This window comes from Rhineura floridana, chromosome 6 (assembly GCF_030035675.1).
Source record: "Rhineura floridana isolate rRhiFlo1 chromosome 6, rRhiFlo1.hap2, whole genome shotgun sequence".
NCBI classification, from domain to species: domain Eukaryota; kingdom Metazoa; phylum Chordata; class Lepidosauria; order Squamata; family Rhineuridae; genus Rhineura; species Rhineura floridana.
The window spans coordinates 106,128,731-106,153,556 of NC_084485.1; the positions used below are offsets into that span (position 1 = coordinate 106,128,731).

The window sequence follows — 24,826 nt, forward strand, 5'->3', positions numbered from 1 at the left end:
TCATCCACGAATCAGAGGAGCAGAAGCATTCCCCTACTCCTAATGGGGAATTTTATGTATCCACACATATATAATCATCAAGAAGGCACATTTCTTTTATAATCGTAAGGAGTTAAATATTGAACTTCAGGCCTATTGGGGCCCTGAGATTCATGCGTATAGGGAACCCTGAATCTTAGCATTTAATTCAGATCTGAAAGAAAGAAAAACCTGTTGCAAAACAGCAGCGGTCACAGAGACCTGTTTCTTGCCAAGACCCAATGCAGAAAATTAATTACTTTATTGTTCGGAATCAAGTAATGTATAAATTGTGAGAAAAAAGCTGTGATTGCCAATGTTTGATTCTTGAATGCCATCTAAAGGATAAAAGTTTTATAGCATAATCAAATGTTTTAATGAAGAGAAATAGAAAGATTTTAATAATGATTTTAAAACAATCCAGAAAAAGGGACATCTGGGGTGGCCTGCTTGCCTGCCTCTATATCTCAGAGGCTGAAAAATGCTAGTTAGCCAGAGTTAACCAGTCTTTTTCTTTTAGTCTGTGTAGGCTTCAAAATGAGCTCGTTTTAAATATAATCCCCTCTCTTGGGCTATGTATTTTATAAGTAAGGAAATGAGATTTCTGAGAAAGTATAAGGACATAAGAACCCCTGTGGCAAAGGAATAGAACTGGGGGTGCTCATACATTCAAAAAACACCCTGCGTTAAGTTCCCAAACTTTACTCAAAGAACTTGTCCAAAATATTTCCAGATGTACCTGGGTCAGCCTGACTGATCAGAAACAATGGAACAATGGCATATGGAATGTATGGGTATGCTGGAAAACATATTCACAGTAGTAACTGTTCCAACTAGAACCAAAATTCATTAGTCTTGAAAAGACAGTAAGACAATGGAGATATTAACAAGATGGACAGAAGTTTGGAATCGCCACTAGAGTTAGCTAATACTTTCTGATTGGTTTGGAACGATTGTAGAGAGGAGGAACTGTGATGTTGTGTGGGCAAGAACTCATAAGATTGGTGAAATCATTGTCACATGCTGTAACTGTACTCTATAAAAGAGCTTGCACACAGTGCCTCAGTGCAGTCTCTCCAGGATGTTTCTGAGGGGCTGACCCTGCATATGGTCCTGCATATGCTTGTAAAGAATAAAGGCCTACCTTTTTGCTTCAAGCCTGTGTCTTCAAATTTATTTAAGGACCCCCAGCAAAAGATCCCAATGGAGAAAAATTCTCCTACACTCCCCCCCAAGTAATGTCCAAAAGTAATGCTGGAAACATTATAGTTACACCTCAAAAGTAATAGAATTACTCCTCATTCTATTACAATCAAAATGTAAAGAAATTTCCCACCCATTCCTCAAAAAAGTAATAAATCACAAGTAATTTGTTGTTTGTAACTAATTACTTCCAAGCTCTGCCCTATAGTACCTGGCAGTTTCTACACTAGCAAGAGCTGGTCCTTTCATTAGGCAGAATGAAGCACTTGCCTTAAGGCAGATGATTTCAGGTGCGGGTATTGCATTTTTACTACAAGGGAAATACACTTTGGCGGTTTCCTGCTTCAGGTATCAAAATAGCTTGGCCAGACTTGGGTCTTATGCAACTTGATGGGAGGGGGTGGGTTGGGGCAGCATTTGCTGTTCTGCCAGCTGCAGCAAATGTCTTGGACTGACCCTGCCACCAGAATAATGAAGTTGCAATCTTCCATTTTCTTGGCAGTAATTAAAAAGCACAATAATAGTATGAGAAACAGAAAACAAACTTAACAACACTGACAGCCATTGCCACAGTATTCCTGGCATTTCCAACACGACTCACCAGTCCTGATGACACTTGCTCACAGTGTCCCCACATTAACCATGCATGGAAGGTAAGGATCAACATACAATGATGGCTGTAACACCAGGATTGCATCTCAGAAACCATACCACCACCCCTACACACAATATATGAGTGAGCTGCCAAGAACAACCTCACGTGCTTCCCCAGCCAGATACTCCATGACGCAGTTAGCAGAGGTCCTGTTTGTAGAACGGAGAGGTGACAATTTCTTCATGAGAATTATTTTGAAATCTGATGGGTTACCAAGGAGTCCACACAACCACAGTTTAAATAATTGCACAGACAAGAAAAATGTATTGGGATCACATAGACAAAGATAAATGCACACTACAAGAGCAATGGCATGAAACCAATATTGTGAATTGGCAGAAAGATAAGTGAGGAAAAGCAATATTTAAAAGATTCATTTGTTGCCATTCAAAATAAAAGCATCCAAAGATGGTTTACACTCGTAGCCTTTCCCAACTTTTCGGTCCACAGATATTGTTGGACTCCAACTCCCATCTGCCCCAGCCAGCATGGCCAATGTCAGGAATGATGGGAATTGTAGTCAGGCAACATCTGGTGACCCAAAGGTTGGGAAAGGCTGGACAGCATTCCTCCCTGCTGAAATATGAAAGGCACCATCAGTGTGGGGTTCTTGAAGACACACTTGTTTAGGCAAGCATTCCCCTGAACTTGCTGATCCAACTGTGTTAATTGCTCTTTTAACTGTTTTATTGTTATGCATTTTAATGGGCTTCGTTTATTGTATATTGTAATGTTTTGATTGAATTGTTTTATTCTGTATTTTAACCTTAAATGGATTTTATAATTGATTTTATGCTCATAAACTGCTTAGAAGCCATTCAGACATGTAAGTGGTATATAAATAAACAATTCCAACCAATTTTGAATGTTATAAAACACAATACAATATCATCCACATTTGAGCAAAATGTCACCAAACTGATTGAATTGCTGTTCTGGAGACCAACTAATGTCAAGCAATGTCAAACAAGTGACTAATGTCTAATTATAATGCCTATATGTTTCTGGGCCCGATTCAAGGTGCTGGTTTTAACCTATAAAGCCTTACACGGCACAGGCCCACAATACCTGATGGAACATCTCTCCCGATATGAACCTACCCGTACACTGCGCTCAACATCGAAGGCCCTCCTCCGGGTGCCTACTCAGAAAGACGCCCGGAAGGTGACTACAAGAAAGAGGGCCTTCTCGGTAGCGGCCCCCCTACCTGACGAGGTACGCCTGGCGCCTACTTTACTATCTTTTCGGCGCCAGGTGAAAACCTTCCTCTTTGCCCAGGCATTTTAATACCCTTAGTATTTTAGTATTTGTATTTAATGTTTGTAAAGATAGTTATATGTTTTATCTTTTTTTTCTCTAATTACTTTTGATTTGTATTTAATATGGGTTTATTATGTTAATCTCTCTTTTGTTGTATGTTTAAATTGTTGATTTGATGATCAGGTGGTTTTTAAATTGAATGTAAATATATATATTTTTTTATCCAATGTACACCGCCCAGAGAGCCTTGCTATGGGCTGTATAAAAATTGAATTAAATAAATAAATAAATAAATAAATAATAATAATAATAACAATAATAATTCACAAAAATATTGTGCTTGATCCCAATAAAGATATTGCTCAACTGTAGATTTTGGCATATTTTTCTTATGGACCAACATGGCTAGCTTTGCTTTTTATGAATAATATCATTAAAACAGGGGGGAAAAAACCACATTACAAATCCTTCTATATAATCACAGTGGGTATTCCAGAGTAGGGTCAACAGAGGCCACAACTCATTAAGCTCCTTCATCAGTACCAACACCTGTATTTAATAAAGTTTGTTTTAGCATGTTTTTATAAGTCATAATTTAATGATGTGCTTTTATTTGCTCATGTTTTGAATTTTTATGTTATATTTTATGTTATAGCCCACTCTGAGAGAGGCAACGATGAAGGATAGAATATAGTTGTCTCAAATAAATGATGCAGTCCCAAACAGAAACTTTTTAGAGCCTGCATGAACAATACCAAAGAGGGGACTGCTCATATATATGCCGGTGAATGGTCACTGGCACATATAGTGTGTTTAATGTGTCCAGCACTATAGGAATTCAAACTGCTACTGAGATTGCTTGCATGCTGTTATCATAGAACACCAAAAATAAATGAAATTGTGGAGGGGGGGTAATGATAGCATTGGGAAAAAGCTAAAAAGAAAATAGAAACCACCATTTGAAAATATCATATAAAGAAAGGGGCTACAGACATACTGATTTTGCACTGATAATCTCCTCTTGCACTTGAGACTTAATTTTCGGAGAGAGGTAAGATATTGTTGCGCGCCTCCCCCAATCTCCGAGCGGTGAGATTTTGGGGGTCCCTGCGCCCATCCAGGGTTTGGTTTCCTTTGGGAAGAAGGTCAGCAGAGACTGCGATGTCTTTATGAAATATGCTTTATTTATTTATACACATTCCAACCTGAGCTTCAGAACGGAGGGGTTCAAGGCATCCACAGTCCAATATCCAGTCTTTCCATCTGGGTCACAGGAGGCACCCCAAAGGCCATGGTGAAGAAAGCTGGTCTCTCTGCCTGCCTTCCAGTTCCCAGCAATTCTCTAGCCACAAGCTCCAAACTACCAGCCTCTGCTGGGCTTCAGGAGGGGGGGATCCTCTCCTGAAGAGTTTCGATGACAAAAGGGTCTCCCTGGCCCATTCACCGCTGCTAGGCAACTGATCGGCCCATTATCTTACCTGGCCAATCTATTTGGTTAACAAAAGACTCATTTGACCAGCAGAGAGTTCCTCATTCCAAGGCACAGGATTCCAAATCAGAGGCTGGAAAGGTGACCCTCAGGAATCATCCATCCCAACCCCGATGCTCATAACAATATTTTGGGCTTTTTTCCATTCTGGATGGGAGCAGTGACATTTCTCTCATGTTATGTTACAATAACATGTCCTTTAGTCAATAGAGTTCACCTTATAGGGCAGGAAGAATTTCAAATGTTAAAATAATCTGTCCATTTTCCCCTCCCCTTTTCTGTTATTTCATGTCCTGCCCCAGCCCTTGTGTCAATCATCCACACACAATGTGAAAGGAAATCAAGTGCATCAGTTCAATGCTCTTTGCTCTCCCTTTCTCTCTACTTTCCCATTTCTAATCTCCATTTCTATTTCTTCCAGTGGTACAACTCATGGCAAACATTTCAGCCTAAGGTCCCATCTGCACTATACTGTATATTTAAAAGAGTATCATACAATTTTAAACAGTTGTGGCTTGCACCAAAACTGTGGTTTGTGAAAGGTGCTGAGAGTTGCTAGGAGACCCCTATTCTGCTTCCAGAGCTACAATTTCCTGAGTTCCCTGGGAAGAGAGATTGATTATTAAACCACTCTGGAAATTGTAGCTCTGTGAGGGGAATGGGGGCCCCCTAACATTTCTCAGCACCCTTAACAAACTACAGTTCCCAGGATTCTTTAAGGAGAGCCACAACTGTTTAAAGTAGTATGAAACTGCTTTAACCGTATAGTGCAGATGGGACCTAAAAGGCTGGAGTGAACCATTCTAAAATGAAGCACAAAAGCTCCTTGTCTCAATTTTTACTCTATCCTCACTGGGAGCCACATTGAATCACAGCAGACATTTGCTGGGGAAGATACTTCTTGTTGATGTAATAGCTTCAGTTCTTTCTAGCTACTGTATTTTCATTTCAATGTAGTTTCTTATAAATGTAAAAAGTTGCACATCATTCCACTGTCTCCTAGAAACATGAAAGGTGATCTGATTTCCCCCTTCTTTTTAGTTTTAAAATAAACATGACACAGCCTTAGATACTCCTTACAAAGATGAAATGTGAGTGTCTACATTTTGGCCTTAAGCTTTGATAGGAAGTTTAGATAAATCAGGGACAAAGTAATTGTCTAATGGACTTTTACTACATTATTCATCAAGGGCTGCTCTTGGCCAATGCCCATACATTTTGTTGGATAGTGCCAATGATTCACGGCATGTGACTGAATCCTAGAGCTGTGATGTCCAAACCAAACAACTTGAAATATATATTCTAGGCCTCAGTCTCAGATCATTGTCTTTTACTGTACTTGGAATGTGAACCAGTATGAATTCACTAATAGGCAAAAAACCTTGCGGTTTAAGAACGTACTTATAGTCCACAGATATTTCTATCAGACTTTAAAAAGTAGAGAAATTGGGCCACTATAGTGAATGCACCAGGGGAGCAGGAGACTTGACCTCCTTTCTGAGATATTGGACTGCCCTACAAATTTGTCAAAATGCAAACACAAGTTGGGTTGGTCTTTCACAGTCCAATCCACTTCCTGTGTAGCTTGGAAGAATTTGGTAACATGTGCCTCTGAGCATATGGTGAAGGGTGGCAACACCTGCAATCTGCCCAAATAATAGAAACAAGACATGTGCTGTACTGATCTTGTTTTACCAGGGAAGAAGCAACATTATTGAGACAGTTGACACAGTTCTGATAGTCACTTTAAATATGTCTGGTTTACTTTGCAATTTCAGTGATGTTTCCTATAGGAAATCATTTTCTTTTGCTTCTATTTCTGTGAAGATGTGAAGTACAGCAACACTTACACTAATTTACACTAAAAATTTACACTAAAAAAGTCCAAAAACAATTGAAGGAAGAGGGGAGGGGAGGAGGAAGAGAGAGGAGGGGGAAGGCGGGGAAAGCCAGGTCTGATCATTTGCATGCTTACTGAGTTCAATGGCTTGGGACCACAATATCTGATGGAACGCCTCTTCTGATGCAAACCCACCCGTACACTACGTTCAAGATCAAAGGCCCTCCTCTGGGTGCCTACTGCAACGAGGTGCGCCTGGCGCCAACACTGTTATCTTCTTGGCGCCAGATCAAGACTTTCTTCTTCTCCCAGGCATTTTAGCATGTGTTTTATATTGTTTTAAATTTTTAAATTGTGTCTTAAATTGTTTTTTTTAAAGATGTATTTTAAATTGTATTTGTTTTTAGTTACTGTAAACCGCCCAGAGAGCTTCGACTTTGGGGCGGTATACAAGTATAATAAATAAATAAATAAATGGGATTTACTCGTATGTAATCATGGTTAGGATAGGTAAAACTGACCCTGGGGGAGGAGCAGAAGGAGGGGAGAAGAGACGGAAGGAGAAAGGGAGGGGAGAGGGGAGTGGAAGGAGGGGGATGGGGAAGGAGGGGATTGGAGGGGGAGGGGCAAAGGAAGGGGCAGGGGAGAGTAGGTTTGATCATTTGCGTGTTTATTGAATTCAATGGTATTTACTCCCTTGAATTCATGCTTAAGATAGGTATAACTATCCCTTCCCTTGAATATTAGGCAGGCACCATCTCTGCTATCTTTTCGGCACCTTTTGAAGACTTTCCTCTTTCAACAAGGCTTTTAAGTTGAGACCTATCCCAGTCTGCATCTGTGTTAGAATTGCTTGTTAATGTTTTTTTTAATAATATCTTTTAACCCTTTTAAAAGATGTTTTTAAAGCTTTTTAAAAAAATGTTTTAACGTTTTGTTTTAATGTATTTTAAGCTCTGTTTTTATGATGTTTTAAAGTGTTTTTAGCATTTCTGTTTGCCGCCCTGGGCTCCTGCTGGCAGGAAGGGCGGGATATATATCAAATAATAAATAAATAAATAAATAAATAAAACAGACCATGGGGAGGAGGGGTGGGAGGAGAGGGGGAAGGAGGGGATTGAAGGGGGAGGGAATTGGAGGGGAAGGAAGGGGCAAGAGCGAGGGGATAGGAGGGAGGAGTAGAGAGGGTGGGTTTGATCATTTGCATGCTTTTTGAGTTCAATGGGATTTATTTCTGTGCAATCATGCTTGAAAATGGAAATGGACTGCCTTCAAGTTGATCCCAACTTATTGTGACCCTATGAATAGAGTGTTCATGGTAAACGGTATTCTGAGGTGGTTTTACCATTGCTTTCCTCTGAGGCTGAGAGGCAGTGACTGGCCCAAGGTCACCCAGAGCTTCATGGCTGTGTGGGGATTTGAACCCTGGTCTACCAGATTGTAGTCCAACACTGACCTGGGGGAGGGGCAGAGAGGATAGGAGGAGGGGAAGGATAGGAGATTGGGTGGGTAGGCACTGGACAGAGGGGAAGCCCCTTTCCTTTCCAAAAGGAAAACATTGTGAACACTATCATTGCTTTTCAGGATTTCCCCCACCTTTTTATTGTACAGCAGGCACATGAAGCCTCCCACCCAAATTTAAATCAAAGCTGTCCCTGGCCATATCCACACCAGACCTTTATTTCACTTTGGACAGTCATAGCTTCTCTCAAAGTATCCTGGGAAGTGTAGTTAGTGATGGGTGCTGAGAGATGCTAGGAGACACCCTGTTCCCCTCACAGACCTTTAATCAGAGCAGCTGATTGTTAAACCAATCTGGCCACTAGAGCTCTCTCAGGGGAATAGGAGTCTCCTCTCAGCACCCTTCACAAACTACACTTCCCAGGATTCTCTGAGGGAAGCCATAACTGTCTCACGTGAAATCAAAGTCAGGTGTGTGTGTGGCCCCCCGATTAGGCAAGCCAAGCATCTGGGAGTCTGGCTTTTAGAACACTGACAGCTGGTTCTTTCTGAGCATGCCTGACATTATCATTCAGTTCAAGCCAAAATTTATTAAATTAATTAAAAATGAGCCAGACATTTTTTAACTTTTAAACTGCAGAAGATGAAGGTCAGAAGAAACAAGGCAATGCTGAGGGGAGGAAGCTGCTAAAAACCATATCTCTATTCTAATGTCTACTTAGATCAGAGATTGGAAAAGTTACTTTTTTGAACTACAACTCCCATCAACCCCAGTCAGCATGGCCACTGGATTGGGCTGATGGGAGTTGTAGTTCAAAAAAGTGACTTTTCCAAGCTCTGACTTAGATGTAATCCCTGTTGAATTCAGAAGGGATTCCTCCCACGTAAATGTAGTTAGAATTGCAGCCTAAGGCTGCAATCCAATACATGTCTACTCAGAAGTAAGCTCCATTGGGTTCAGTGGGGTTTACTCCCATGTAAGTGTGTATTGGATTGCAGCCTAAGAGTGAGATGCAGAGCTTAGAAGGAAGGTAAGAAGGCTTTCCAGGTTTTCTTAATCTGCAATCCAGTAACGCTTACTGAGAAGTAAGTGCCACTGGATTCAATGGGACTTACCCAGGTATGCTTTGGATTGTAGTCTTAATTACATAATAATTATTGCCTCCCCACCCCCTTGTTTCCTTCGCCCCAGTGATCTGGTAGTGGCTCTGTGTGTGCATGCACGCACGTGCGCACACATGCACATCCTTGTTTGTTAAGACTAGGGTTACAAGACCTCCATTTTTCAGCTGGAGACTCCGGTGTTTGGGGGGGCCTTCTGGGTCTCCGGCTGACACAGCTTAATCTCAGGACTTTCAGCTTTCATTTTAAAAAAATTAAGTTTCTAGGTGGTGTGGTTCCAGAGATATACACCAAAATGTCAGCCACCCCCCACAACTTCGTAGTTGCTCTAAGTTCTGCCTTACTCGTAGGAATCTTGTTGTGGTTGGTATAGTTTTGCACTTAAGAAATCATCACTGTCTTTTGTTCTTTTTCTATTTGCATTTCATTTACCTTTATCCTCACTCCCTTTCATCCATAGAAGCAACAACAGTGGTTCCATGCGCTCCGCTCAACCTTCTTAAACCTACTGATGATACACCTTGTTGTGTAAAAGAGAATTCACATACTGGGCAGCATGGCTGCAATTGTTGTTCCCAAGCTGCTGCCTATGAAGGTAAACCAAATCATGTGTGCTTCCTCTCTGTCAATTATATTCACTGGAATTGGGTTGGCTGCTAAACTGAGTTTATAGCAGCCCACAGGAGAGACAGAAAAGGGTAGAGAATCTTCTTACTCATTACTCAGACCTCTTTCTGAAGTGAAGGGTCAAATCTGTAAAGAAATTTGGATGTTAAAAGTAGGGGCAGGACATTTGAGGCAGGGGGTTGCCAACCCTACTTGGATATGGATAACTTTGCAGCGGATCCCTAGTCAAGCTTTACCAACAACACAATCTAAACCATATCTACTGAGAAGTAAGTCTTATTGAGTTCTATGGGGCTTAGTCCCTTAGTAAGTGTGTTTAGAATTGCAGCTGTTTGGGGGCATCCCTTTTTACTCCTGAGAGCTCCCATCTAATATCTCCACAACACTAGTCTCCTTTCTTCCTACAATGGCCTTCTGATGACTGGCCTTGCCTGGCCTGAGGGCCCTTGAACCCTTTTTGCCAGAAGTGAATTGGCTAGATTAAATGTTCCCTACCCAGGCTCCATTTTTTAGCTAAGATTTATATCTTAATTTCTAATCAGATAAATGTTTTTTTATGAATTGTATGCGCCAAGCAACTGTGGTTGATGCTTAATGTATCATGCTTAATGACATTACTTGGACCCGCCCCATGACATCACTTGGACCCATCCTGTGACATCACTTGGACTCACCCCATGATGTCACTTGGACCTGGCCTGGCAACCAAGAGGTCTTCTGTATCTTTAAAAGTTGTGCAGGGGGAAGGGAGAATTTCACCTTGTGGTTTTTCCTATTACAGTGTTGCAAGCAAACCTGCACTTAGCTGAATTGTCTCTTCTCTTAAAGATACAGAATCATTCTCAGGCCCTGAGCCTGTCAACCCTAGGACACATTCCACCTTATATGCATGTCACTCGCTACTAGGGTTGCAACCAAGAGGTCTTCTGTATCTTTAAAAGTTGTGGAGGAGGAAGGGAGAATTCCACCTTGTGGTTTTTCCCATTACAGAGTTGCAAGAACACCTGCACTTGGCTGACTTTCTCTTCTCCTAAAGATACAGGATCAGTCTCAGGCCAAGAACCTGGCAACCCTACTTGCTACACATGCAGCACATATAAACTTGAAAGATCGTCTTACCCCTTATATACCCAGCTGATCACTGCACTCTGCAGGTGAGGTCTGTTCTGCACAACATACAGTACCAAACAGACCGTTAGTGTAGTGGCACCTATCCTTTGGAATTCCCTCCCCTTAAATATTAGTCAGGCACCATCTCTGTTATCTTTTCAGTGCCTACTGAAGACCTTCCTCCTTCAAAAAGCCTTTTAAGGAGAGTGTTGGAATTGCTCTTTAAGAAGTTTTTAAAGTTTCTTAAAAGATGTTTTTAATGTGTTTTAAAGATGTTTTGTTTTAATATATTTTAAAGTCTTTTTAAAAGATGTTTTACAGTGTTTTTAGTATTTTTGTTTGCCACCCGGGGCTCCTACTGGAGGAAGGACAGGATATAAAATAAATAATACATACTGTGTGCACACACACACACGGCCATATCACTTATGCACATACAGCACACAAATACACATGGGGTGGTTGTCATTTATAAATTAGCATCCTTTCATTTATAAATAATCAACTATTTATTAAAAACTCAGTGCACTTGTGCTGCCTCCAGTGCTACATTCCCTCCAGTAACTTATGATGCTCCAGTAACTTACAGTGCCTCTCTCACACAAGAAATTATCTCTGTTAAGTTTGTTTTTAAAATGTTGATGCTTAAATTTCTGGCTCTGTTGTTTTCCATTTGCTTCTGTAGGTGTTCCAGGTGTTTGTGGGGGCCAATAACTAAGAAAAAAAACTCTCCAAAAGGCATTTGCAAGCAGCAACAGCTGCACTATCTGCTGCTTCTTTATTCAGAGCATTTTTGCCTCTCCAAAGTGGCATGATCTCACATAAACATTCCCAAGAACAGGTGCTCTTTCTGTGGCTTTGGGCTTTATCTGTTCTCGACAACGATTGTGACAGATAGTATCTCTATGGCAGACATCACAATCAAGCAATGCATAAGTGCTCTTTATAAGGAAGTGGCAGGCAGCAAAGGTGATTATGCTTGAAATTACTTTTGGGAAGGCTTCTTACTTATTGGCCCCCACAAACACTTGGAATGCCTATGGAACACAGAGAAAACACATGGAAAAGTGAACAGAGTGGTCAGAAACGCATCTACACACACACACATGCACGCACACTCAAATTGCTGGTGTCAATAAAATTTGGAGGGTTTTCAAAAGGCCGCCTTTAGATCAACACAGATTATGCATCAGCAGTGGGCATACATGGGGGCAATCATGTTAGGTAGCAGGGCTAGCCCCCCATTCTAGATAGTCCCTTCAGCCTTTTGATACCTACAGGTAGCCTTAATAGAGCTGAGATGGCTAAATCACTGGGGTTTTAAAAAAACTATTTAAAAACACAACAGCACAAAACAGTAGTTAGCTGTTTGATGCCATTAGAAGCAAGGGTGAATTCTTCACATTGTATGAGTTTGCTTTGCCACACATTCCCCTCTGCCTGCATTTCAATCTAACATTGATAATTCCTAAAATGAATTCTGGAATTAGAGACAAATTTGCTGCAGCCTTCAGATAATTTGTGTTGTTCTCCCACCCCTCTCCAGGTTATCAATGTACAGAAGCACCTGTGAGCACAAGGGGGAAAATAATATTGATGTGATTGTGTGAAGAATTGCAGCAAGATCCCATGGTGTTTCATCAATGTGCACAGGTCCTTGTGTGCATTGGTAATCTGGCTTGAAAAAACCAAAACCAAAATGCTAGTGAGCAGAAGGAACTGAAAGCAGTGGCAAACTCCAGATGTACCCAGAGCTTGGAAAAGTTACTTTTTTTGAACTACAACTCCCATCAGCCCCAGGCAGCATGGCCACTGGATTGGGCTGATGGGAGTTGTAGTTCAAAAAAGTAACTTTTCCAAGCTCAGTAACAGTCTGCAAAAGTCTGCAAATCAAAAATAAAACAATAGCAGATTGCTAATGCATAAGTGATGTACCACAAACAGGACCAGATAATTCAAACGGAGAAAATTTCATAAGGATATCTAATTATGAACATCAGTTTTGGCTTCAGACTGATTGTGAAGAACACTGATTACTCAAATTTGGTTTGGACTGCAATGCAACACTGTTTGTCAGTACAATGAATAAGAATAACATATCCAGATACAAGGAATAACACATCCAGATCTACATCTTTAGTCAGTTTTCAGAGGTCTGATCTCTGTTGTTTTTTCTGCTTAATAGGATGAATAATGTCTCTTTAGCCAGCATTAGTTTAACATTTGAAACGTCACTATTTACTGGGATTTCATGACATCAGAGCAAAGGGTCCTTATCAGAATAGATCCCATTAGACAAATCGACAAATGGGGGCTAAATGTCACAGGTTTTCTTTTCTTCCGCTATGTCTTTTCACCCTCATCCCCCTTCCTGCTTTAGTTGCTGCTGGTCGGGAAATGGCTAGCTTTGCTGCAGCATGTCTGTTTGTTGGGCTTCTCACAGGCTTGCTTTCCAGTGATAAAACTAGTGTACATCTGTCGTTGTTTTCTCCTGTCTGTTTACACTGAAATCCAGCATTTTAATTAATGTTGCACTATAGTTTTAGTAATTAGGAAGGGGGGGCAATACTCTTAGATTACAAAAGGGTGGGATTTTCACTGATCAGTCTCATAAACTCTGCATTGTTAATGTGGTAAATATTAAATTGACATGATTTTTGTTCCTAAAGAGAAGTTTTTGAAATTATAATCACCATTTCTAGGAATCCAAGCATTCACATAAACTGAGAGAGGGAATTAACCACACGACATAATATTAGTTGTATGGGTCACTGAATGACTTCGGCTGATTATGGAAAAATAGCATGGAAAGTTTTTGCATCATAGCTGCAATTTGCTGTCGTTACTCAGGATAAAGCTGAAGTAATACAACTGTAAAGAAAAAAAATATCTGCTGGTGATGATTTGTGTCAGCTTGAAGTACATTTGTTTAAAAAGAAAAAATATTTGCAAATCTAATTTCTTCTAATGAACAGAGCTTCTGCTCTGCATGTTAATGCAGGCACAGTCAACAAGAAGGTGTTTTGAGGATCACATGATATGCCTTAACAAGATTTCTTTTCACCTGTGCTGGCATAATTCTCCACAGTAGAGAAGCTAAGTTAAGAAACAAATAAATGCAGGAAAAAACACAACCTAGTGATAAAACTGCACTGTACATGCAGCTCAAAAGTGCAATCCTATACATGCCTACTCAGAATTGAATTCAGTGGGACTTACTTCCAAGTAAGTGTGTATAGGATTGCAGTTTAAGATCCTTGATTGTTTTCTTCACATGTTATGTTTCCACTGAGGGTGTTACAGTTTTCACTGAGATCCAGATAAATCCAATTTCTCTAGGTCATCATGCTTTGATAATGTTGTAAATTACTACAGCTTGCAGTGATGGTGGAACACTGGATTACCACCAAGCTTGGGAAGCTAAAGAAACTCCAAACATACAAATATATAAACATGGCCTGGGCCTAAGAAGCCAAAATATTCATACATATGGGGTGCCATATTGAGTACAATCATTGGTTCATCTGGCTCATACATAAGGATATTATCTTCTTTGAATGGCTGTGGCTTTCCATTGTTTCAGGAGAGGTTTCCCAAGCCCTGCTACTAGAGATAAATGAAAATGGATATGTCAGCAAGTAAACCTGTCATTTTCTTCATGTAGGTGGGAAGAGCCACAGCGCAATGGTAGATTATCTACTTTGCATGTAGAACACCCCAGGTTCAGTCTCCAGCATCTCCAAGTAGGACTGTCCCCTCTCTGAAACGCTGAGAATCTGAGCCACTGCCAGCCAATCAAGAGCTAGATGGACGAATGATCTGATGACATAAGGCAGCTTCCTATGTGTACTACATGTCACTGAATTGTACTCCTCCTCATAAATAATATCCCCTTCCTTTTGATGGACAGTAAGGTTTTTTTTCAAAGTTTCAGAATGATCTTAACACAAAACATGACTGTCATAAATTTGATTGAAAGTAATTAACCTGTCGAAGTTGCCAATATAGATAATATATCTGTATTATTAAAGTGGTATTTCAGTTCTGTTCTTTGATATGATGGACATTATTACTCAGTGAAATGCAACTGAAAAGTGCTAATGATAATTGTGCCAAATATGAACAGTCTGGAGCTTTAGGTTGTACTTGGAATTTCAGAAGGCATAAATGCTATCAATAATTATGTATCATATTTTTGAAGGCAAGGTTAATTATTCCTGAGCTTACATTTATGTTTTATACGTTTGAAGACATTAAGCATTATAAAATAGAAATTCTTAAAATATGCAGTATTTTCCTCATGTCCTTCACTATTTAAACAAGTGTTTTTTCACTGAACAAAAGTGTGGAGGGACTTTATTTCTATAATCAGAATGTATTGTGCTTTTCATGGTGTGTGTGTGAGAGAGAGAGGGAGTGAGACAGGGTGTGTGTGAAGGAGAAAGAGAAAGAGAAAGAGAGAGAGTAATTGTGCTGGCTGGGGCTGTGGAGTTATCACACACACACACACACACACACACACACACACACACACAGTGTGGAACCTATTGGGTCCTATGGAGGGCAAATAGCTATGCCACCTCTAGGCTCACCCTGGGTTGGGAGCTGAACCTGAGGCTTCCTTGATCAACGAAGGGTATGGGAACCTTTGCTACACTGTCTCCTAACACTGACTACCACCAACAAGAACATTGCCGGCATAGATACATGATGACTTCAGTAATCTTGGGCCCTCTTTGTTGGGTGTGGTCTCTATGTTGGTGTATTTGGGAAGAGCCATCGTAGAGCACATGCTTTACATACAGTTAGTCCCAGGTTCAATCCCTGGCATCTCCAAGTACAGGTGGGGAGAGTCACTGCCAATCAAGGTAGACAATACTGAGCTAGGTGGACTAATGGTCTGACTTGGTGTAAAACAGCTTCCTGGGTGTCATGACTCTGGAATACAGCACTGCTAAAAAAACTGAGTTGGAGGCTACAGTTCACCAGCTAAGGAGGCAGGTCAGGTTCCTGAAGAGTCTGATGCTGGTGATTAGGGGACTATGAAACCTGTAACTGGCAGGCAGGATCCCACTGCACCTGCTCCCACAGCACCAGTGCCCATAAAACCAGAGCCACGACCCTTGCAGGTATCTTCCCCTGAACCTAAGGAATCTACCTGCCACACCACCTCACCAATCCAATAGTTAAGGAATGGTGTACTAGGCCATGGAATGCAAGAAAAGTATCAATCTTCAGGACAGAGGATTGATCCGTTAAGAGATTCTAGTTCTCCAAAAGGGGATGAAGCCTAGCCGATGGGCTCCTCCACAGGACTGGAACAAGACACAACAGAGTTCCTCTCTATGGACAAAGAGGCTCCTCTGACCAATCCCAATTCCCTCCCCCCAGTCAGTGATCTGGGGTTTAACATTGCTATGTTAATATCTGAAGTGTAATAAGTCAATCCAGATCACATACAATGTACTGTACTGAAATAATGAATTGGAGATTTTTGTATGTGTGTGTGAAACAAAGCATATTAGACATATTTCTGTTCCCTTAAAAACTGATTAAAATTATGCTGCTCTTACACCAACGCTGATGTTGATGATAACTAAAAATATTACACATTTATATAGCACTTTTCTGGAGTATTCAAGACACACACATTATCTCTTAGTAACCCTTAGTGGCTCTACAGGATATGCCAGTTTAATTATCCTTGTAATACAGATGAGGGCTAAGGCTAAAAGATGGTGGCAGTGAGCTTATCACAGAGCTGACATTTGAACCAGAGACTTTCTGTTCATGAGGTACATACTGTAAAGCATCAAACTGCACCAGCTCCTTGACAGCTCTCAGGGCCAGCTCTTATGTTACAGAAAGTATTTGGTATGGATATCCTGTGGCATGGTGTATAAGGTGGTTATATTTGAAACTGGAGCTCTTGTGAGAGAGTCAGTAAGATGGTTCCTTTCCATACCATGCAGTGCTTGTCTGAGCAGAAACCACATTGACAGTCTCTTCCAAGTGATCTCCTCTGCTCAGTTTTGCTAGAACAATGTGGGAAGCATCCTTAGAATCAAAGCATCCCTTTCTTCATACTTCCATGCATATAAAACCCACAATGACCACAAACCAATACAGAACCATATATCCTTAAGTCTAGTGATTTCAGCATGGTCAAAACACTCTTAATTCAACTGTGGCCAACTACACAACAATTTGTACGGTTAAGTGGCAGAGCACATCCTTGAGCAACTCAAAGGACCAGGATGAACCCCTGACATCTCCAGTACGAAAGGATCTTAGTATAAATGACCCCTTGCTGAGGCCTTACAGAGCCGCTCTCAATTGTAGTAGGGCTTCTCCACCCTCCAGATGCCCTGCAGATGTTTTGAACTATAACTCACATCAGCCCCAACCAGCATGACCAATGGTTAGGGATGATGGAAGTTGTAGTCCAAAACATCTGGAAGGCACCACGTTGGGGAATGGTGAAGCAGGCAACCTTGGCAAGATGGATCAAAGGTATGACTCAGGTTAAGACAGCTTCATATGTAGCTCGCAGATACTTGCCCTTGTGAGCATCCAGCTCTTCCAATGACTGGAATGTCACTAAATAACAAAGCAATTTTTTCTTTTGCAAATAGTTTTACCTTTTTACCGTTTGTAAACAGACTATTGATACACCCCATGTATTTTTCCTTACCACAGGCTCCTGCTAATCACTAGATATTATGTGGCTGTATTTTAGGTTATGTTGTCATTGTTTGCTTGTGTTCTATTGGGACTTAACTACAGAGAGTGAACTGACAGCATGAAGAGGCATTTCATGAAAGCTATGGACAGCAATCAGATGGTCACAGCTTTTTCTCACTGCCAAGCAGTGCCGGATTTGTTCTGCAGATCATGAGATGAAAGGCTTCCCTCATCTCATTGCTAATTCCTAAACCACCTGTCCCTCAGAATAGTTAATTAGGGCACACAAGCCAGGGCTGATCATTGGATGATCATTGAGATGGTTATTACCACAGAGCTACAGTTTCTTTTAAACAAAATGCATCTCTGTATCTGCATCGCCAGTGCTCAATATGGAAATGATCCAGGACCTTCCAATAATTGATTTTCATTATATCTACAAACCTATCATGCAAATCACAGTCTTCAAATATGCATCTGAGGTTACACTGACGAGACAAGGATGAAAGATTTTCCTGAAGAACAGTATGCTTGACAGCTTGTTTTTGCATAATGATGATAATCTCTCTGAAAAGAACATTGTTTTCAGTGACATTTACTCTCTTTTCAGTTTGACCCTGTTTGGTGGTAATAATATCTGCCCCACTTGAACTTTATTAATGTTTCCAAGAAATGGTTTAAATGTCAATAGATTTCAAAGGAATAATTACATTTACACATGGACATTAGAAGATCTTACTTAGCCCATCAAAAGGAATACTGTTTTCCGCTGTCTAGCCCAAGTCCTGCCACACTAGAGTTGTTAGTTTGTTACTAGAGTTGCAAGTTAGTCATTAGTGTTGCTAGTATGTAGGTTTTTTGGCTGCACATTCTGCAACAGCAATTCCTTTTACTTACCTGTGACTATATGACTGATGCTGTATAATCTGCATTGGGTTTTGGTCCATCTCTGTCTATCATTTAAACTACAGGCTACTATCTATGCAGTGCAATCTCTCCAAGTCTACTCAGAAGTAAACACCACTGAGTACAATATATATTTATTTATTCTGTGCAATGCACAGAAAACTAAAAATAGAATTGTAACCTTAATGTCCTCTGTGCTAAAACCAGCATACTATATATTGTTAATGTTGCTGTTTAAATTTCTATCCAAAGGAGCCTCACAGCTAATATCGGGGTACCAGTACATTTAGCCAATAAATGCCAGGGTGAACAGGAATGTTGTTAAATTCTTCCTGAAAGTTAGTAATCATGGAGAAAGTCACACCTCACCAGGGAGGGCATTCCACAAATAACGAACCACCACTGAGAAGGCCTTGTCTTGGGTCAATGGGTGCCAACTGGGTAGCACCCAATGATGGTATCACTAACAGAAACCTCCCCAGCTGACCATGGGGCTTGAGATGATTGATATTGAGGGAAGTACTCTTTTAGGTGCTTCAGTCTCAAGACATTTAGGGCTTTGTACACAGGCACTAATTGAATTTTCCCACTCTTCCCCTTTTATGCAGATCTTTGAAAGAGATGGCATCCCACCACAAGCGGAATAGTTATGGACCATGTGGTAATGTTCAGGGTTCTAAATTGTGTGGGGAACCTATGCACATATGACAGGCTCCCTACTTCTGTGTTCCAGTTGTAATGCATGGGCAACAGTAGGATGGTGCAATTGGGAACATGAGAGAGATGATGGGGCTAGTGAGTTCAGCTCTGACCCTCCCCCATGTGATTGTAATCACATGAGGAATTGAAAGCTTGAACAGGGATCTTGCCTACCATCTTTCCAGAACATGCCACGTTCTCACCAAGTAGCTTACACATGCTCCTGTCAGGATTCACATATCACTGCTGGCAATCCCAGACAAATTTTGTGAATGTCTCCAAACTCAGAGATACACTGAGATACACCAGTCACCTAAATGAAATTTTCAGCATTCACTGAGTGTGCTGAAGGGATTGGGTAAAAGAGCTAGGGAAACAGATATCTGTTTTCGTTATATTAATCTGGAATTGTCAACATTCACATGGGATCATCACATTCACCAAATTTTGAGTACTGTAACAAAGAGAAGACAACTATCACATCAATTGTATTTTTACTACTCATGACTTCAAGAAAAACAGTCAACGAGTGAATTAAAAGGTAAATACCTTTTACTGTTAAGTACACCTGCATTGTTCTTGGCGTGTGTTGAGTCTGCACCGAACAAGTATATGGACCATCGTCAGAGACATCCACATTTTGTATCTGGAGGCTGTACTCCTTTTTGTTTGCTGTTGCAATTGAAACTCGGGGATCTACTGACCACTTGTCTCCTCCTGCAAAAATAATACTTGATCGGTTCAGCCAGGCACCTTTTGAAGCTCCATCTTCCAAGTAACACCTGTCAAAGAAGAGAAACAATTAACTTTTACTTGTTTTTGATATTTGTTCAATCTTTACATATTTTGAATTAGAAACCATACTTTGATGGAGCTAGGACTAGGGAACATTCAAAGCTACAGTTTTCAATGGAAGCTTCTACCAATATTCGCACAAGAATAGTAACACAGTGCATATGGTATCCAATGATCTATCACTGTTTAGCTCTCTACTTTCCGTATTTTTGCCCAAGGGAAAGATATTGCATTGTATCAAATGTTAGTCCTACTCAGAGTAGACCCATTGAAATGAATGGATGTGACTAACTTAATTCCATTAATTTCCATGGGTCAACTCTGAGTATAACGTAGCTTGATTTTACCAATTAGTAGCAGCAGTAGTATTAGACTTTATTTATATATCACTTTTCAACCCAAAAGCTCCAGAGGCAATGAACAACACCATAAAAGAAAACATAACAAGAAAATATAAGAAATCAATCAGCACACAAAACAACAATCAGAACAAAGGAACTGGAAAATGCAGATGCTTGAAATATTGAACAGGCAATTTGAATGGTCTCTACTTATTTGTTTCTGAAAAATGTAACTTGATTAATCCATGTGGATGCACCTTGTCCATATTGTCCCAAAACAAGAACTGGGACAAAATTGGCCTACTTATCTCACCCAGCAATGTATCACCCACATTTGTTATATTTTTATATGCTGAACAAAGTCTTCTCACTTAAACAATGACATGGGCTTAGATTTTTAAACTACAGACATCATTATTGTAGGGAAATCAAAAGAAAAGATTCAGCAATACATCAATGGTAACAAGTATAGAAATTTGTAGGTTTATTGCTTATTTTTTTAAAAAAGCAAAGTGTGAAAAAGTAGGATATTAGAAGAGAACGCGAAATTGGAGTTCTATTCAAACTAATAGAGCCCATTAAAAGTGAGGAAGTAGTGATACTCCAGTCAATGTGACAGACTTCTGCCTCTCTAAACTTCATTTTGAAAATGTTCTGCTACAAATTGAAGAGTGGTTCTTTTAAATGAGCACAAAGTACAGCCACAGAATGAAATACACATCCATCGAAAAGGGTTTGACAGAATCTCTGCACAATCCCTCAGGGGTTTGAACACTGTGCTGAAGATTGCTACAAAATCCCAAGCTGAATTCAACAGGGTAAGTTACTGCCAACAGTATGAAACTAATCAGTTGAAAAATAAGGAACACGATATATTGCAGAATCTAATTTGCAGCCAGTTTCATCCTCCTGCCAAACCAAAACAGGAAGGAAAAAACCAGGAAGAGTCTTCAAAGGTTTGTATTAAGAGAAATACTTTCCACACATTTTTTCAAGAAGAAAAATATAGCTTGATTTTAAAACTAAAACATGAACACACTGTTATATTAAAGTATGTCACCAAACATTCAAAAATGGATATTATTCAGAAAGTCAACATTTAATTGTCTTCTGAAAAATTTATTAATGCTAACTGTGAATTAAGGATAATGTGTATTAATGACAAAAAGCTGAAAGGGATTTCTAGAGTTTTTGAGCAATCTGCAAAAAAGACTAATTGTATTTTTTATTAAATAATTCAAACTATCATGTTTGATGAAATGATTAGAATATTTTCACTAAGGGTGCATTTTATGTAAAAATTGAATACAGTCTGCAAAGAATCAATGGGACAAATGCTTCCCAAGAAGGAAAAAAGCCATTAGGTTTTGTTGTGCTAAAAGATGGACTCAGAAAGCTGCACCCTCTTCGTTACTAAAGTCACATTTCAATCCATACCCTTTTTTCCTTCTGAACTATGTTAGGCTACGTTATGTTGAACAAATGACACACAACAGAAGAGCCTTTGCCAACCTTGTGCCTCCCAAATGATTTGTACTAGAACTCCCATCGGGCCCTGCCAGGTAAAGGCTGCTATAGCAACATGATCAGACTTTCTCCTTGATGGCCTGAATTCACTGATCCCTCATAGAGTGTCATGCCAAACTCCTGTTAAATAGTATTGTTGCTGTTACTAGCATTTCATTATCCAAATGCTCTTCATGTCTACATCACAACATTCTGATAAAATAAGACTGCCCCCATATTCTCCATATTTGTCTCACTGGAAAGACTCTGACATTGACACTCATATAAAGCCATGGTATGCCTGTGTGTGGGATATGATCTTATTAGAAAAAATGACTCATTAATCAAAGTTGCCAAGAAATGTGGACAGTAATCCCTGTGTTCCTAGGCCACCACAACTTCAGATGTTTTTCTTGACTCCCTAAGTACACTGACTGCACAGATGATATATGAAGCATTCTCTGTATCTGGTAATTTCTCCTTTTGTTGTTCATTTTTTAAAAAAACCTGTAGCATCTATACAACTCCTTTGTGATTCCTACTTGCAAAAAGCCAAGTCCATAGCTATACTGATGTAGCTTCCAGATTTTAAAATCAACAATTCAAAAGCAATTTCCCAATATGAATGCAAACTGTTACTCACATTATTTGAAAAGGAATTCTGCTTGAGGATGTAATTTTGCTTCATTGCTAAACTTGGCAGACTCTTAAAATACCTCAACCATTTTTTCTGCCTCTTACAGAATACCTATTGCTGTTTTCTATAGCCTATGTACCCCACAACTAAGATAGTATAGCATGGTGGGAAAGCCCAAACTGCATGTTAAGATAGTCACACTTTTTCAAAAGAAGTGCTTGTTGATTGATGATGATGATGATTTATTAATTATCACCAGTAAGAGGAACAGCACCTTGGTTTGTAAAATGACCAACTGCGGAGACTGTTACTGAAAGTTTTATATCCATCAACTTGAGGCTGGCCCTACCATTAGGCAGAGTGAAGCAGCCACCCCAAGTGGCTGATTTGGGCTGTCAAAGGGTAGCATTTTTTTCTTTTTCTTTTAATTGGCAGGGAAGGGGACAGAGTATGAGGGATTTTCTGCTTCAGGTTCGGAAAGACCTTGGCTGGCCTTGGGTACTATGAGTCTTGACTTGGCAGGGTGGAATGGGTTACCTTTGCTACACTGCTTCGGGCAGCAAGATGTCCTGAGCTCACCCAACATTCACTACCAATGTGTGTCCAAAGACTACTTAATATAAGACGGGAATTTACATTTATGTTGCATGGGCTACACTATGTTTGAAAGACATCATTCCCTCCATGAAATCTCCCTTCTCCCTCTCCCCCACTTAAGCTAAACATTTGTTCCAGGTAATGCTGTAGAAACATCATGCACCTGCTGTTCCCAGCGGCTCTAAAGCATGAATGGACGTCTGGGGTAGAGCAGCTATATAGTTTAGTCTATAGAGACTCCTGCCATTAGCTCCAGCTGATTCAAGTTGGATTCATGGTGTGGTGGCCTCAGGCATACACAACATAAAAATGTGTGCTCAGCTGGTACTGGAACAATATGTGGTTCTCCTAAGCTAAACCATGGACAATAATGTTTATTCTCACTATAAAAATTGTACTGAAACATAGAGCTTTTAAACATTACTACAGAATATACACAGGAATCATAATCATCAAAATTTGTTCATGCCCATCCTTGTTCTCTGAACATTTAACTTAAGGAAGGGAATATTTAACACTCTAACTTTTAAATGAATGACAATATATCAAGTGATAACACAGGTTGAAATCCTTGAGATTCAACCAAGGATGTGTCAGGGTCTACCCCACACAAATAAGGAATAGGATATCAGGAGACCATGTAGAGGAGGCATGGATTGACAAAGTTATTTCAGCTTAGCATCAGTTTATTATTTGTGCTCTGTACACACTGCCCCCCCCGGGACATTGGCTCAGTGTTTGCAGTACAGAAAGAGACATTTTAAAAACTTAGTTTTACACATGAATAATTGATATATTTCCTGACAATTGCATATTGAGAACAAAACCTTGTTCAGTTACACCTCTGTCTGATTCATGATCATTATGTGCCAACTGATATTGGTGAGTATGGTTGTTACAAGGCAGTTTGAGTAAGCCTTGAATCTCAAATGGATGGATGAGCATGCTTAGGGAGGTGCCTAATACATCTCCATGAATCAAGAGGTCTTTAATGGAAAGTAGCATATAGTACTTCTGACTAATTATGGCTAATTTGTTTTGGCTCAAAAGCATCTTCTGCTGTGGCTGTGACCCCCTCTTAGAAGAGACCAACTAAACCACTCGTGATCCATGGAAATGCATTAAGCACCACCGTAAGCATGCTCATCCATTGGCTTGAGAGTCAACGTCTTCTCAAACTTCTCAGCAGGAACCAGGCAATGAATTCTCTTCAATATGGAACCTGTGATTCAAAATGGAGCCTGGAAGATATGTACCTAATGGCTAACTTAGCAAGCCCCCCAACACAGGCCCAAACAGGTGAGAAGAGCCTGTGGAGAAGAAAGACATTTCATTAATTTTCAACAAAGGAGAAAAAAACATAAAAGTAATAAAGAGCAATGAGGACATTTTAGAAAAATGGAAGGCATGGAAAAATGTGACAAATTGTCAGTGCAGGCTACTTATGTTTCATAATCTCCTTGTATTGAGGAAAGGATCTTGAGTCCATGGCAGAGGAGGTCTCCGGGGCCAGGAAGGGTTCCCTGGCAGTCTTACAAGAGCTGGCTGGGCAACTAAATTTTGCATGCAGGGTAGTTGCACTGGGCTGGGCATTTCTTTGGCAGGTGTATGATGCAATAGTAGGACTTTCCCAACCCCACCACAGATACCGTGTCACGGCTGCCTTGCGCACTGACCTGGATGTGTGGTTGTCCTTTTTACTGGTTTTTAATGGGGTTTTGTTTTGGAAGGAGGACCTGCTACTGGAAGCAGAGTTACAAGTTCAGTCAGACGCCTCCGGGGCATTTGGTTTTGGGGTAGTTTTGGGGAATTCATGGTGTAGGGGGGATTGGCCAGAGGCTTGGATTAAGGATGGGCTAACCAAGGATTTGACTTT

At 40.3% G+C, this 24,826-nt stretch overlaps 1 protein-coding gene across 2 annotated transcripts in view; it reads right to left on the reverse strand.

The window, feature by feature from the left end:
• NEGR1 (neuronal growth regulator 1) overlaps window positions 1-24,826 on the reverse strand; it is an 856,142-nt gene that overhangs the window by 468,329 nt on the left and 362,987 nt on the right. For both annotated transcript variants that reach the window (XM_061630506.1, XM_061630507.1), the window contains exon 2: window positions 19,624-19,856. In XM_061630506.1, coding sequence (XP_061486490.1) covers window positions 19,624-19,856 — 233 coding nt within the window. The remainder of the gene's footprint in view (window positions 1-19,623; window positions 19,857-24,826) is intronic.